At 41.0% G+C, this 17,301-nt stretch overlaps 1 protein-coding gene across 2 annotated transcripts in view; it reads left to right on the top strand.

Annotated features, from left to right (window-relative positions):
- SYNPR (synaptoporin) overlaps positions 1–17,301 on the top strand; it is a 323,687-nt gene that overhangs the window by 148,917 nt on the left and 157,469 nt on the right. The window contains exon 1 of one of the 2 annotated variants that reach the window (XM_047778471.1): positions 6,984–7,282. The exons of the other annotated variant lie outside the window; for it this stretch is intronic. Within the exon in view, the coding sequence (XP_047634427.1) occupies positions 7,259–7,282 (24 nt within the window). The 5' untranslated portion in view covers positions 6,984–7,258. Of the gene's footprint in view, positions 1–6,983; positions 7,283–17,301 lie in introns of those variants that run through there. 2 annotated transcript variants of the gene reach the window in all.

Here is a 17,301-nt window from a genome sequence, read left to right on the forward strand (position 1 = left end):
GATAAGGACAGTCTAAATGGCTGGCTGAGATTCATTAAAGGACTTGACGTTGACTCAAAGGTTCATTCAATAAATATTTCGTGGGAGACGGGATTAAGATGGCGGAATAGAAGGACTGGAGCTCAACTTCTCTCCTAAAAACAACAAAATTCACAACTAAAGACTGAGCAATCTCCACCCAAATGGACTGGAAACCCATACCCTACTCCAGAAGAAAAAGAGGAGGCCACATCCACAGGTAGGAGGGGTGATTTCGTGATATAAACAACCCCATACCTCCCAGGTGGGAAGCTCCACAGACTGAAAACTAACTGGCTCACAGAGACTCACCTACAGGAGTGAGAGTTCTGAGCCCCACATCAAACCCTCACATGCTGGGATCTGTCCCTGGGAGAAAGAGCCCCTGGAGCCTCTGGCATTGAAGGCCAGGGGGGCTTGTGCACAGGAGCCCCACAGGACTGGGGGAAACGGACACCCCATTCTTAAAAGGCGCACACAGACTTTCACGTGCACTAGGTCCTAGGGCAGAGCGAGGTATCCACAGGAACCTAGGTCAAACCTGACTGCAGTTCTTGGAGGACATCATGGGAAAACAGGGGTGAATGTGGCTTGTTGTGAGGGAAGGACATTGAAGGTAAAGTTCTTGGGAATATTCAGCAGTTGCCTTTCTCTGGAGGTGGCCATTTTGGGAAAATCTGGCCCCACCCATCAGTCAGTGCTGAGAAGCCCCAGGGCCAAACAACAATCCAAGTGGGGTCACAGCCCCACCCAGCAGTAAACAGGCTACCTAAAGAGCCTCAGGTACACAGCAGCCCCTAATCCCATCCAGAGACTAAGCCCCACCCACCAGAGGGATTAGAATCAGCTCTACCTACCAGTGGGCAGGCATCAGCCCCTCCCATCAGGAAGCCTACAGCAAGCCCCCCATACCGACTTCAGCCACAAGGGGGGCAGACACCAGAAGTAAGAGAGGCTACAGCTCCATTATCTATAAAAAGGTCACCACACCAAAAACCTATAAAAATGAAAAGACAGAGAACTATAACTCAGATGAGGGAGAAAGGAAAAAACCCCAGAAAATCAGCTAAGCAATGAGGAGATTCTCAGCCTCCAGGAAAAAGACTTTAGACTGTCGATGCTGAAGGTGATGCAAGACATTGGAAATAAACTGGAGGCAAAGATGGATAACTTACAGGAAACACTAACCAAAGAGATACAAGATATAAAACTTAAACAAGAAGAGATGCAAAATACAATAACTGAAATAAAAAACTCACTAGAAGCAGCTAACAGCAGAATACAGGAGGCAGAAGAATGAATAAGCGAGGTGGAGGACAGATTAGAAGAAATTACGGATGCAGAACAGAAAAGAGAGAAAAGATTGAAAAAAAAATGAAAAGAGTCTCAGGGAACTCTGGGACAATGTTAAACGCAACAACATCCGTATTATAGGGGTGCCAGAAGGAGAAGAGAGAGAGAAGGGGACAGAAAAAATATTCCAAGAGATAATAGCTGAAAATTTCCCTAACATGGGAAAGGAACCACTCACTCAAATCCAGGAGGCACAATGAGTACCATATAAAATAAACCCAAGGAGGAACACACCGAGACACATAATAATCAAACTGACCAAAATTAAAAACAAAGAGAAAATATTGAAAGCAGCTAGGAAAAGAAACAAATAACATACAAGGCAACCCCAATAAGGTTATTGGCAGATTTTTCAGCAGAAACTCTGCAGGCCAGAAGGGAGTGGCATGATATACTTAACATGATGAAAGGAAAAAACCTCCAACCAAGAATACTCTACCCAGCAAGGCTCTCATTCAGATTTGAAGGAGAAATCAAAACCTTCACAGATAAGCAAAACCTGAGAGAATTCAGCAACACTAAACCAGCCTTACAACAAATACTAAAGGAACTTCTCTAGGCAGGAAAGAAAAGATCAGCAACAGGAAACAAAAATTCTGCAAATGACAAGGCTCACCAGTAAAGGTATATATACAGTTAAGATACGAAATCATCCATGCACAATTATACCATCAAAATCAGAAATCATGAGAAGAGGTGGGTACAAATGCAGGACACCAGAGATGAACTTGCAATTAAGAGAACAACAACTTAAAACAATCTCATATACATATAGACTCTTACATCAAAACTTCAGAATAACTGCAAACCAAAAATCTACAATTGATACACAAACAAGGAATCTCTGGAGAAGAAATATATCTCATAGTAAATAAGTGCATAATCCACCATGAAGGGGGTCATTTGACATCATTCTTGGAATGCTGAAGTCTTCTAAGATCTGATTCTGATTTCCTCTCCATCAAAGAACTTATCATAATTATAATTAAATAATGCCACTATACAATTAAATAATACAGTTCTACAATTGTATTATTAATAACTATTTCTCTCCATGGTACAGTGTAAAGTCTATAATGTCTTGTTTATCACATCACCTAGAATGGTGTAATGCCTTCATTGAAAAATCAATGAGATGGAACAAATTGTGAGGACATATTTATATAGTTACACTGTTTTTTAACCAACTTACGCATTTTATATTTTACTTATTTTCAGAGGGTGTATTATTTTTGTTATTCTTACCAGTTGTTATTCTTTTTACTATGCTATATAAAATATTTAATGGTATATAAGGCTTTTTTCTTTATAAATTTTAGTTGATAATGTAACAATTTAATATAATGCTAATTTTTAAAGAAAAATTGAAATGTAATAGATAAAGCTAAGTAGTAAAGATGAAAGCCATAAAATTGGGATAAAGTATAGAATAAATTTCCTATTTGTCTCAGCATATTTTCCATTCCACTTCTCCAGTGGGAGTCACTTAATCTGTTTCTTAAGATCCATTTTATAATAATCTGTGTGAATGTAATTGTGTGTAAATGTATGTATTTTATTCTGTAAAAAAATAAAAAAAATAAATGGCTGGCTGACAAGACTATTTGCTCTCCAAGGACAAATGTACAGTCAAGTATCCAAATATCCAAATATTGCTGTGGGCCTAGATGAACTGAACTCTGGCAACCCAGCTTCTATAAAACATCCGATCAGTATGGTTTACAGAAGAAGCTTTCCACTATCTTTGACATGGCCTCCACTGAAATAAACATGATACAGAAATCCACAACCTTTCAAGAAGATTCCCCAAAAGAGGAGATATAGTCTCTCTGCATTAATATGAATGAATCAGTCACCTTTGTTCACCCGCACTGTGTTCCAAGACCCAGCTCCCTTGAGAAGCTGGTTTCTTGGCCTCTTTCTCAAGCCTAATTTATTCTTTGTTGATTGATTCATGAGACATTATTGAGCATCTACTATGTGCCAAGTCTTCCCTTAAACACTGAGGATGTGGTATTACAGAAAACAAACAGACTTCCTACTTTCCCAGAGGTTATCTCCTAGTGAAAGATGATAATCAATAATTAAATAAACAAATAAATAAGCAAGAATTAATTGGGTTAGAAGAAGTACCAAAAACCCCATATCTCTCTCCCACGTGCACATACACACACCACCACCAGCACCACCACCACAACAGCAAAATAAAGGGTAATGTGAAAGAGAGTGGGGAGAGAGGGTGTCTTAGGTCTGGTAGTCAGGGAGGAAGGACACTCTCAAGAGTGGACAGTAGAGCTAAGGATCCAATGACAAAGGAACAGAGTAGGCAAAGATCTGTGGAAAGACTGTTCTAGGCAGAAGAAATAGCAAGTGCCGAGGTATACAAGACTATATGGCTGAGGAGTAGGGAGGGAGAGAGTGGGAATGAGATAAAAATAAAAGGGCAGATGGGAGCCAGGGCAGAGAAGACTTTGAAATCATGGTCAAGGTTGGAGTTTTAGGAGTTCCTCTCGTAGCTCAGTGGTTAATGAACCTGACTAGTATCCGTGAAGATGCGGGTTCGATCCCTGGCCTTGCTCATTGGGTCAAGGATCCGTCATTGCCATGAGCTGTGATGTACGTTGCAGATGAGGCTTGGATTCTGCGTTGCTGTGCTTGTGGTGTAGGCCAGCAGCTGTAGCTCTGACTCCACCCCTGGCCTGCGAACCTCCATATGCCACAAGTGTGGCCCTAAAAAGAAGAAAGAAAGAAAAAAAAAAAGTTGGAGTTTTACTTGAAGCCTACTGGACAATGATTGAAATATTTTTCTTGAATGAGAGTTACGATCTCATTTATACTCTGAGTAGCTCAATCTAGATAACAGGTTTCTCAAGATAAGAGGAAAGGCAAGGAGATCTCTTGGGGGTCTCACAGTGGTCCAGGTGAGAGATGAGGGGAGGAGGACAGTAGAAGGTTAATGCCTTATCTGAAATGAAACAGGAGACAGGAACAGCTTACCTCAACAGGAGAGCAAAATCAAACCAACAGTCCTACCTAGAACATTATCTAGTCAAAGTTGCCCCCAAAAGCTCTTTGGGAATCATTCAGTGGAAACTATTCAATTTAAACATGAGAAAACCTAGAGTTCCCTGGTGGTGCAGTGGGTTAAGAACCCAGCGTTGTCACCACTGTGGTTCATGTCGCTGTGGTGGCACAGGTTTGATCGCTGGCCCTGGAATTTCCACATGCCTGTGGCAAGACCAAAAATTTAAAAATAAAAAAGATAAACACAAAAAAACCTAAACATGGATAAATGAAGGGGCATGCTCAGTGTCACTGAGCAAACCACTCACAATCCCAAGACTGAGCCTCACATTGCCTATCTTCCAGGGGATTGAATATGGTCAAGTCCACCCAGAAAGAAGCCAAGTCTGGGTGGCTGGTAGACCCCTGTCTACACCTGGGGTTCCCAGTCTCTGTGGTATGAATCTGAGGATTGGGAAGAGCAGTGGAGTTATTTCAGAGTTCATGTAGCCATATATGGATTGTGCACACCCTTTGGCTGAATAAATAAAAGTGTAAATGCTGCCATGTGGCATCGAGAACAGAGAGGTTAACAGCTTGATGCCTGGCATCCAGCTAAGTTGAAATCTGGGCTGTGCCAATTATTGACTGTGTGCCTTGGATAAGTTACTTAACTCTTTGGGTCTTGGTTCTCTCTTTGGTTAACTGGAATGAAGATTGTAACTCTTTGCAGTTTTGTGAGGTCCACATAGGATAACACACTTGTACAAAAAAGAACAAAAATCTTAGCATAGTACATGACACAAGCAGATATTCAAGACATGATTGCCTTGGAAGACAAAACTTCTTTGCTTTCAGTAAAAACAGGGCTCTTAACATTCAAAATGAATGAAAATGCCTCATTTGCCCTCTAAAGAGATGCTTAGGTATGGTTCTGCCCCACAGGTGTGTGGCTGGACCCATGGCCTCTTGAACCCAGCTTTAATGCTATGGGTGCATCTTTCATTCATTTATCCCACAAATGTTTACTGAATGCTAACAGAAATGCCTGGTGGTTCTCAGCCTTTTTTGTTTCCTGCTTCGACTGTGTTCATTTGCTTAATTTACTCACCTGAGTGACTTCTCTCCTTGAAATGCAGTGATTTTTCACTTGGCAGGTGAGAGGTGGCAGAGAGGGGAAGGGAGGTGGAAGGATGAGGTTCCCATCAGAATTTCAAAGGGGCCACATACAGTTGGAAGCTCCCATCAGTATTCTGGAGCATTCTGTGTGAGGGGCAGGCACATGGCAGGAAGAGGAGAAAGGGGGCTGGAGGATGCTGAGCCCTGATCACATGTGCTTTGAAAGCACTGCCTTAGGTAATTGTAATGTGTTCCTCTCCAGTCCACCAACAGCTCTGTGAGGGGTTATTATGCCCATTTCACAGAGGACACACTGAGGCTTGGAGACTTTGTGGTACTTCCCACATCACATGACAAGTCAGTGGAAGGATGGAACAGGAACCCAGGTTGCTTGACAACTCATCAGGCTTGGTTTATTTGGTCCCCTAGACTCCTCGAGTTGTTGCTGTGTGTTTAGAGAGGGAAGAAAAGGAGGAAGGAGCTGGTGACGCGGATGCTTGGTGTGGTGGTGCCAGTGCTGGTATGTGTGCAGGAGAGAGAAAGGGAGAGGGACCCAGAGAAAGAATCAGGACTGATTCTGAATTAATAATGACCAAGATAAAGCCTGGCCAGCCCAGGGGAGTATCAGTCAGGCCATCACCAACCACATGAAAGATAAAGCAGAGACGCCAGGGCCAACCTCACGCGCTTCCTGTACTGAGTGGAATCCTGAAATGAGGAGCAGAGAGGGGAAGAAGCTTGTGGATTTCTTCCTCCTTTGCTGTGGTGTTGCCCTCTGAGGGAAGGGGCCTTCAGGAAGCCAGTGTGGGGAGAGCCTCTAACCCATGGGCAGCCTCTCCATGAATCCCGTCCCAATCCCACAAAACATGTTGCCTCAGGATGTTTTCAGCCCTTGGAACTCGTCCACTCATCTCCCTCCTGCAAAGGCCTGTTTGTAGATAAAGCAGACCCAGGTCTTATGGAAACCTCTGTCATCTTTTTGATTTTCAGATTTGGCCGGGGAGACTTGAAGTCACACTCCTGGGACAAATAAGCTACCAAGTCCTCATTCTTCCCTTCCCCAGTTGCCAGAGCTTGAAAAGCCCATCTCCCGGCACCACCACCTTAATGATTATTTATGGATGGTGTGTGGCTTTCCCAAGTGGGAATCAGGCATAACATCCAGGCATTTCCATAAAAATGAGGGCCATTTTTTAAACAAACATATACGTGTCCTTAATCTATGCAAATCTATTCACAAGGATTTTATAAATCCACCACTTCCCACCCTCACCCTGAACACATAAGATCGCAGCTCCTTTTTCTTTCCCATTTTGTTTTTAAGCACAGGGTTGAGAGAGGAGGGGGCTTGTGGAGTCAAGGGGGAAATGGTTCTCCCTGGGTGGTGCAGCCAGCTTTGCGCAAAGCCAGCGGTCCGGCACTTGCAGTTGGGAGCAAAGAGCCAAGTGTGGGATGGTAACCACCTCCCGCAAAGCAGTCAGCCTCTCACCAGAGGGAAGTATCAGGTTGCTGTACTTCGGCTGTGGGTTGTCACTGTCTAATAATATGACCGTCTTGCCATCTCTCTGCAAATAAGGCAGAAGCTGCTACCTGATTGGTATAACATCTCACTTACCCTCCTCATTGATTTTCTTGTTCTCCTCCTTTGCTTCATAAAAAGAGGGACCAGTGGCTGGTGCTGTGGACAGAGACGCTTGGTTTTTAGTATGAGACAGCCTCTGTTTTCTTTCAGGAGAGGGAAGTTGGATTATCAATTCTTTTGTAAATGTGTATGGTGATATTTGCTCCGGTAAGTTTATATCTCTCTTGATTTACAGCTGGCTCTGTGTGTGTGTGTGTGTGTGTGTGTGTGTGTGTGTGTGTGTGTTCATAGACACATTTAGGCTGTACAGTCACTTATCTTTCCAAATACCATTTTTTGAGATATTTGGTGATAACGTCTTTTTTTTTTTTCACTTTCCTTGCTTGTATTCATATGTTTCAGCCAAAGAGCTGTGCTGTGTGATAGTGTGTCACTTACCGTAGTTGTTGAAGGATGTGCCAGGTTTCTTTGAACAGAGTAAGGAAACTATTTAAGCGAACTTATATTTGGCTTCATAAAAATGTAATGTCATTCTGCCTCCCACCAGGAGTGTTTAATATCTTAAGTATATTCATTGTGCCATAACCTGCATACCATTTTAATTAAAGTTTCTTCCTCGGCATCAGACCAAGAATTTCTTAAACTCTAGAAATAGGTACTAAATATTGTATACTGTGCCAAAAGGGGTGTGCTAATTTCATGAGGTCTGTAAACCAAGGTAGAATGGATAAGATGAGTTTCCTCTAAGATCAGGTTCATGTGTCTTTAAAAGAACTGAATCTAGGGAAAGTATTCAGATCATTAAAGTAAATCTCCAGCATTCCATGAAAAGATATAATCACAAGTGGCTGTTGCTTCCCTTCTCTCTTTCTTTCCACTGTGTATTTGTGCCACCATCTGTCAGATGCCCAGCCCTGGCTGTTGTGTTTCTATATCTGAAGCTGATCAAGAGAAAAGTTGCTGTTATTAAATTCCAACTAGTGTAAAACCACGATCTGCTTATCACTGCTAATAATGATTTTTAAAAGCATTACCTGGTTAACTGCTTTGTTTCTATTTTTTTCCGGAGAGTGTTAGAGGGTCTGAATTCTTTATTGTTAATTCAAGAGTCTGAGAGAAAGTTTATTAATATAAATTATCCTAGTCAGAAATGATAAAGTGATTAAGTAATTTCTCTAATAGAAACAAACTGAGGCTTTCATCTCCTCTTTTTGTTACACCATCAACAAATCTGTACAGTCTTTTTCATGATGAAAAAGAGGATATTTTTATAATGAAAGTTAAAGGCACTGTTGACTAAGAAGCAAGAGGAGGTCTGGCTATATATTTTTTGGAGATTTTGAAAGTAAAGTTGGGAAGGTCATGTATGCCTAGACCTCTTAGGCATAGAATCTTTTTCAGAAAAGCAATGATTCAGATCCTGAAGTGGTCTGGGGCATCTCATGGGAATACGGTGTCTAGGAATCTAGGGATGTGGTCCTCATGTCTGTTTCTTTGGGGAATTCTGCCCCTCGCACCCTTTGCAAGATGGAATGAAACTTCTTATTCAGAGAAACAGAATTTTGAATCCTGGTTAATCTAGTTTAGCCTCAAAAATTTCCATTTCAACAATCCTACAAACCCATCTGAACTCACGTTGCCTCTTATTGGTCCCAATAAGCATGTACCTAATAGCGGCCTTCGATGCCATAAACCCTCACTGGAACCAAGTGATCCCTAGCTGATGGTTTCTTGAAAAAAGAAACAAAACTTTTATCCTTGGGCCGTTGGCATTTACTGCCAAGTAAACTCAACAGCTCTGATCATTCATCTCTGTCTCACCCACACTCACTCCCCCAACATCCTTAATATTTTTGTCTCCTTTCTCTTTACCTGGCTGTTGTAACAGGATATATACAAAGTTTTTAGTTCTAAATGGAGTTTATCATCCTCTCAAGCTGTTTAGTAATATAAATTAATGAAAATGTGAGAGGGGAGTGGACCCCTGCTGGTGAAACATCTGTCTTTTCCTCCAGGTTGCCAGTTTGCAAAACTGTTAGGGCTCCAAGCATGCTTGCATGCACAGATGTCCTAAGGGTGATGGGGCACCTGTATCTTGAAGAGGTCAAGACCTTTTGTGTGACTTAGGATTAGTGTGCCTGGTCTTAAAAGCATCACTTTGGAAAAGTCCGGAGTGCCATAGCCAAAAAAACCGTTGTAACCTTTTCCAAGAAATAAAAACCTGTGCCATGTTGGGGAGAGTAACAAAGAAAATTTTTATTTCACCATGAGACTGTTTAATCTTTTTAGCAAGATGAAGAATGCATTTAGTGAGTATCTACTGTATGCCTGGCACTATGCTAAGCATTTTACGTGGTTCATTTCCTTCCATCTTCACAAACACCCCAGAAGACAGATAACATGACCTCCCTGTTTCACAGATAAGAAAACAGAGACAGAGGGCAAGTGTGTGATTTGTTTGAGGCAACACAGTGATGATGATGAAGCTCAGAGCCAGGCTAGCTCATTCCAGAGTCAAGCTCTTCACCTCTCCCCTCAGCCGGGATCTCACATCATCAGTACAATCTACAAACAACTCCAAGGCTGCAGTGATCTACAGGGGCTTCCAATAACACACCATATTTCATGAGTGCTTTTCCCCTCCTGAAGCTGCATAGGATCCTTCTTCGCAGACTGTGTTTTTGCGACTCCAAGCTAATTATGCATTTGAAACTAGAGAACAGGTATTATATTTCCACACAACTTGGGCAGCTCAAAAAATGTGGATAAGAGGAAAAGGAGGCAGCCTAGCAAGAACTCTATGCAAAGGTGGCAAAGTTAAAATAGCTTTTTTAATTGAGCAAAAGAAATCCATCCCTTTGAGTTTTAGTCTTTTGAGCCTACAGTCAAAATAAAAATGTGACAATAACACAAATATCCATACTTCAAGGTATCTGGCTTGTCACTGATGCAAAATATAAAAAGCAACTGCTACTGAATTGATGTATTTATGGAGAATTTGTAGAATTCTTACTCTTTTTTTTTTTACTCACTCCTAGTATGATTTTCTTACACCCTTTAGCCATCTGGAAAGGGCTGAGGTGGTGCTTAAGGTAGAATATTGCAAAGTGTCTATACCACCTGGGTAATTAAAAAATAAAAACAGCTGCCGATAAAGATGCTGAGAAGCGTGACAAAGTTGAAATTCAGGATCCCCAGATGCATTCTTTTGCACCTGAGCACTGAACTCCCCATTTGAAAGCCATTTAAGCCAATAAAATTCAAATAGATCTTTTAGGAGGAAAATGTGACTGACATAGAATCAATGTTTGAAATGTCTTCTCCGCTGGCAGTTTGCAGACTAGAGGCAGGGCCCACCCATTGCAGGGTGAGTCTGTGAGATGCTGCGTTTCCTTCCCTCAGTGAGAGAGAAAGGATGTTGAGTGATGAAAATGTTATTAGAGGATAGAACCTAGCCGAGGGCACTCTTGCCATATTTCACCCCAAACCAGAGGGATCTAAAACCACGAATGAACCAACAAATAAAAACAACCCATCACAAATCGGGAGCATTAAAAGTCAAGTTTTGAACTATTGACACAAGATTGACTTCTTGGTGTGGTCAGCTGCATCTAATAGCGATAGCTTTTGAGTTCCCTCTGGTGTAGCCAAGAGTTCAAAATGCAACATTCAGTAAGTTAGGTTTCATCTTTTTTTTGTCAGAGGTTGGTAACTTATTGATTCTCTATTACCTCTTTTTCTTGCTCTTGAAAAAAATAATAGTTGGGTGGTTTTAGAGCCAGTCGGGATAAAGAAATTTAAATCAATCTGCTTTTTCCAACAGCATTTATGAGAATTTTTAAATATATTAATAGTGATCAAATGGGCACTTTTACTTTAATGAAATATGTTGTATTCAGCCCCCATGTTCATCCAATATAGGCATATCCTTTAAAACTAAGCTTAGAGACAATTTTAGAAAGTTTGTAATTCATCAGTTTCCTTCTCTAAGATAGAGCTTTCTTCCTAGAGGTGACCAAATCCAAAATAAATCACAGTACAGATTGTATTTCATCTTACCTGTGTTTCCTTCTGCCTTTTCTTTGGCTGTGGATGTGTGTAATTGAACACGTTGATCCATAAGAGCTTAAAAATGATCTGTTAAGTATGGAGACAGCATCTGGTGTTAAGACAGAATGAGTGTTGGACGAGGCTTGAATTCGTTATCAAACATTGTAAGCTGGTGTGCAAACAGTGCTGGTGGTCCTATTCCATCTTTGTCTAAGAAAATGAAATCAGGGAGGTTGTCAAGCCCAAAAGGAGCCCGTGAAGGCTTCAATCCTCTAGAATAGGCTTTAGGTCAGTGATGTGTCTTGAAATGTTTAAAGATTAAGGGTGAGTCGAAAATGGAAACACCTCAGTCTCTCTGCAGACTAATGGATCTGCATAATTAATATATTTTACAGTGATCATCTTTAAACACAGATTTTAGCCAAAAGTCCTAATGGAAAATGGTTCCTGGGCACATTCAGATGCATTCCACTATACTTTCTGGAAAACTTATTCCCAACACAAGGCATTAGTTCACTGTGGAGCTTTGGATTGGCCAATATAATTGGGTAATCATGTCATTTGGGATCCTTTAGGGACTGGCATGTTGGGCTTATTGATGATCCCCATGTGACTTCTTTATCCATGCTTACAAGAATCTTTAAATCCTCCCAAATTACCATGCATTGTCTCCCTCTAGGCTTTCTGGCAATGATATGACAAATATTTTAGGCTTGTTTTATTTCTGGTACAGTATGGCTTTAAGAACATTTGTGCCCAATATAGATTATTACTGCAAGGACTTTTTATATCTTTCTTTTTTGGTCATCCCACAGCATATGGAGTTCTCAGGCCAGGGATCAGATCCGAGCCACAGTCTCAACCTAAGCCGCAGCTGTGGCATCACTGGATCCTTAACCCACTGTGCTGGGCCAGGGATTGAACCTGAGTCCCAGCACTCCCAAGGCACCATTGAACCCATTGCACCACAGCAGGAACTCCTACATGGACTTTTTAAATCACCATATTGACATCCATCTCTGAATGATTAACCTATCTAGCTTTGGATCTCCTTAAGGAAGGAAGATGGATATAATTTGGCATCCCAATTGCCTTCCTGTAAGAATGAATGGTTGACACCAAAAATCTTTTTTTTTAATTGGGAGCAGATTTGAGGGAAAGATTGGAGTGTTAATGTCACCAGGCTATTCTTTCATTCATGCACTATTTAAGGATGCCTGCCATGTGCCAGATACCATGCTGGACGTGGGAGATACCATGATGAACAGATAGACATAATATCTGCACTCTCAGAACTAACTGCCTTCATTTTCCGTTTTCTCATCTAAACCTAGTTTCTCTTTCATGGCCCAGGATGTGTCTTTTTAAAAGCATAATTGAACTGTTCTAGTAAGACATTTGCAGGAAATATGTGCTTTTGGTTCTGTCTGTTCATGCTCAGTGAAGTAACGAAAGTGAATCCATTTATTTACTGATGTGATTACTGTCTAGCTGAAATGGAATGGTCTGAAGGGGGGAACTAGGGGAGGTCTTGCAGGTGTCTTCTAAGCATTATTTATTACTCTCAGGCATCCTTGGATTTGATAGGCTATTCTCATGCTTGCCTGTGCTGGACGGACTGAAAGGGAAGAAGCTTCAACAGGATATAAAAGTAAAGAAAATAGAAGAGTAAACAGAGAGTGTGCCTAGAGGACATAAGATTTTCACTGGCAATATGAATTAGATCTAATTGGCATTATCAGGTTTTCTCTGTGTGTTCATTCAGTCATTCATTTATTCTGCAAATATATTCATAAATATATTTGAATTCAATATATATAGTGTCCACTTCATGTCAAGTATAGCACTAGGTGCTAGAGCACTTGAATAAGTATGATATATTAGTTTCTAAATTCATCCAACTTCTAGGAAGCCAGGATTTCTTAGCTTGGACACTATGAACATTTTGGTCTAGAAAATTCATTGATGTGGGGGCTGTTTTATACATTGCAGGATGATGCTAAACGCAGCATCCCTGGCTTCTACCCACTAGATGTCAGCAGCAAACTACCCCCCACCCCGACCCCGCCAAGTGGTGAGAACCAGAATTCTCTCCAGACAATGCCAAACATCTCTTCATTAAAATCTTGCAAGAAACTGAGTAATTGGCACCAGCTCTGACTGAGTCTTCCCTGCACATTTTTACTTTTCTACTTTCAGATACTCTGCTGCATGCTTTGCTCCAGGATTTTTGAGTGGTTTTCCCCACATATTCTGTACAACTTGTCTAATAAAGACAAGTAAGGCTTCTTTAATTCTTTTTCTTTCTTTCTTTCTTTTTTTTTTTTCGTCATTTGTTTTTTGAGGGCCGCACCCACGGCATATGGAGGTTCCCAGGCTAGGGGTCTAATCAGAGCTGCAGCTGCCAGCCTACGCCACAGCCACAGTAATGCCAGATCCAAGCCATGTCTGTGACCTACACCACAGCTCAAGGCAACACCAGATCCTTAACCCACTGAGCGAGGCCAGGGATCGAACTCACAACCTCATGGTTCCTAGTCAGATTCGTTTCCACTGCACCACGATGGCAACTCCTTTATTCTTTTTTTTTTTTTTTTTTTACTAGTCTGTCCTTTACTTCTCTTTAACACTTTACCAGGTTCACTTTCCCTACAGGGCCTTGTTAGATTCCAGCAATCAACAAATGAGGTGATACTAAAATATAACCTTTTAAGAGATGAATCAATGGAAGTTTAGAATCCTTATTTGCCTACCTTCTTGCAACTAATAATGGATAGGACCTAAATTCACACTCATGTGTCCTGACTAAAAATATCTGATGTTTTTCTACAGTATTATAAACTTTAATGAGAAAACAAAAATATGTTTAAAGCACACTCTCTCTTGGAGACTGTTTTGGAAATAATGGCAGTGTAGCAGTGTCTGGAGGTCCACAGGCTTGACTCCTTACTCAATATTTTTAACCAGGTTGTTTTGAGCTCTTAGGGTTTCCTCAGTAGTTCAGGGAACGTGGACCCATATATCAAAAGAGCCACAAGAAGCCTTCAAGATGGGTAGAGTAGATAGGGCATGGCTTATGAAGTTTAGATGCACCTACGGTATGAGTCAGCATGCCAGCAGGAAAAGATAACTTCCTCACACCATCGGACCATTTCCTGGTGACGGTGAAACATTAAAACTTAATTTTGTTAAGTCATGAAACTGAGATCCCAAAAGGTGAGTTGTATTTCTCCAGGCCTCATGGTGAATTCCATACAGAAGGATAAGAGCAGGGCTCAGTGTACTTCCAGCACAGTGAGCTGAGGAATCATTGCCGATGGAGAAAGGCCAGTTTATGGATCTGGCACATACCAGAAATGGATTTTTAAAATAGTGGTAGACATTAAAGACAATAGTAGTTTGCAGTAGTGCTTATCATGCATGCGCCTGAGCTTGGGTAGATGCATGGCTTTCCAAGAGAGGGCCTCCACCTTACCTGAACCCGCATCCTTGATCATCTGATGAACTGTTAAAAGGATAAATTAGAAGTTTGGGATTACATAAACACACTACTCTATATAAAATGGATAACCAACAAGTACCTACTGTATAGCATACGGAATTATACTCAATATTTTATAATGATCAATAAGGGAAAAGAATATATAATGTATATATATGTGTATATATATATATGTGTGTGTATATATACATATATATATATGTGTGTGTGTGTGTGTGTGTGTGTGTGTATGAATCAGTTGGCTGTGCACCCAAAATGAACCCAACATTGTAAATGACTATACTTCAATTAAAAATAAGAATAAACCCTCCTGCACTGTTGGTGGGAATGTAAACTGGTACAGCCACTATGGAGAACAGTTTGGAGATAACTTAGAAATCTATACATAGAACTTCTATATGGCCCCACAATCCCACTCTTGGGCATGTATCTGGACAAAACTCTACTTAAAAGAGACACATGCACCTGCATGTTCATTGCAGCACTATTCACAATATCCAGGACATGGAAACAACCCAAATGTCCATCGACAGATGATTGGATTCGTAAGATCTGGTATATATACACAAAAAGAATGACATAAAGCCATTTGCAGCAACATGGATGGAACTAAAGACTCTCATACTGAGTGAAATGAGTCAGAAAGACAAAGACAAATACCATATGTTATCACTTATAACTGGAATCTAATATCCAGCACAAATGAACATCTCCACAGAAAAGAAAATCATGGACTTGGAGAAGAGACTTGTGGCTGCCTGATGGAAGAGGGAGGGAGAGGGAGGGAGTGGGAGGGATTGGGAGCTTGGGGTTATCAGACACAACTTAGAATAGATTTACAAGGAGACCCTGCTGAGTAGCATTGAGAACTATGTCTACATACTCATGTTGCAACAGAACAAAGGGTGAGGGAAAAAAAATGTATATATGTAAGGATAACTTGATCCCCTTGCTGTACAGTGGGAAAAAATAAATTTAAAAAAATAATATTAATAATTTTTAAAGAAAAGATATCTGTAACTATTGAGACCCTTGGCACTTTTGCCAAGATATCCAAGATACAAGACCATCCAAGCCTATTGCTCTGGCAGAGCACTGTTTTCTGCCTGCATTGTCTGAAAGAACTGAACTTAGAATGAGAGGAAATAGATCCATATTCCACTTAGGGATATTCATGGTCTTAGACAAATCATTAGCTTTCTCTGGGCCTCAGTTTCTTCATTTGTAAAATGGAGATCATTAATCCCTTCCCAGAGTTTTGGAGAGGATTGCTTTCATAAATGATATGGGAAAACCCTTTTAAGACCACATAGACCTAGACAATCATATCATTATTTCTTTCCCTCTGTAATCAAAGTTCAGACTGCTATCAGTTTTCATTCGGTGCTCTTGATGAGTGCATGAGGTTAGAGGAAATGCCTCCCCCATCTACCGAGAAAATGACTGTATTTATGGGATGGGTCTGAAGGAGTCTAGAAATGCTTTGATGGGTAATTCCATCTCAAGGGGAGATTTATATCCATATTGTAAATTGCAGAGACAAAGTATCTTCACCGAAGAATAACTGTAATAAAACCAAACGTAATATGGATAAAGCAGTTCCCTATGATCAGCTCATCTCAAGGCATGCTTCTGTATTTTCCTTTCTCCTTCCTCAGAACCCTTTCACTGCCATCTGTCCAGGCATAACACGTTTGCTGTGGGGTCTTGGAGGAGGGGATTGACATGACCTCTGACCTTAACCCTCTCCTCTCTCCAGATGATTCCAAAAGCCCCTTGGAGAGCTGACAAATTCCAATTTTTTTCCTCCTCCCTAAGGATCCAAACTCAGGAAAAACATCTTGCTGGCTGCCCTGGGTTTCTCGTTAGCCCCAGATGCAGGAAATTCAAAGGTTTCTCACTTCTCATATTTTATTCTCCTCAAAGCATCTCCCAACACATTTCGTTGGAAAACTCAGTTAGCTCATATTTTTTCCAAGAGCATTATCTGCTGGCAGTCCCCTGCCAGACTCCTTTTCTTCAACTCACCTCTTCACGCTGGCTGGTATTTATAAATTCCTCATCATCCGAAGAGTTAGGAAGACACATCATCTAACCCTCCCCCAGACCAGTTCCCCAGTGTGATTACCTTTCCATTCCCACTGCCTCTAAAACCCTAAGAGTGTTTCTCACACCTTTTTTCCCCTATGGATCTCCTCAGGAAGCAAGAATGTTTTCTCAGTCATTTATTTGCTCATCCATTCATTCATGTGTTTCTGCTGTATTTATTGAGCCAGTAAACACCTGGCCACTATACAGCCAGGCCTCGTGTTAAGGTTTAGGATACAGAGGTGACTAAAACTGGTGTAGTCCCTACTCTCCTAAGATTTGCAGTCTAGTGGGGGAAGAGGCAATTTAAAAATTCCTCAAAAGTGACTTAATTACCATTGTAGTAGGTGCTAAAAATAAAGCTAAGCCATCTTAGGTACTAATTATGTGATAGGCACAGCTCGTGTATTTCATGCATATTAATTCATTTAATCCTCGTAATAACCCTTTAAGGGAGTTCAAAGAGGGAGGATTAGAGCCCATAAAATCCTGAAGGGCATAGACTCCTTTCATAAATCTAAGAATATGGGAATGAGGGTAACACAGCAGGACAAGATGCTAAGAGTTCACGTAGCTGACGTTGATG

Source organism: Phacochoerus africanus, chromosome 1 (assembly GCF_016906955.1).
Source record: "Phacochoerus africanus isolate WHEZ1 chromosome 1, ROS_Pafr_v1, whole genome shotgun sequence".
NCBI lineage: Eukaryota > Metazoa > Chordata > Mammalia > Artiodactyla > Suidae > Phacochoerus > Phacochoerus africanus.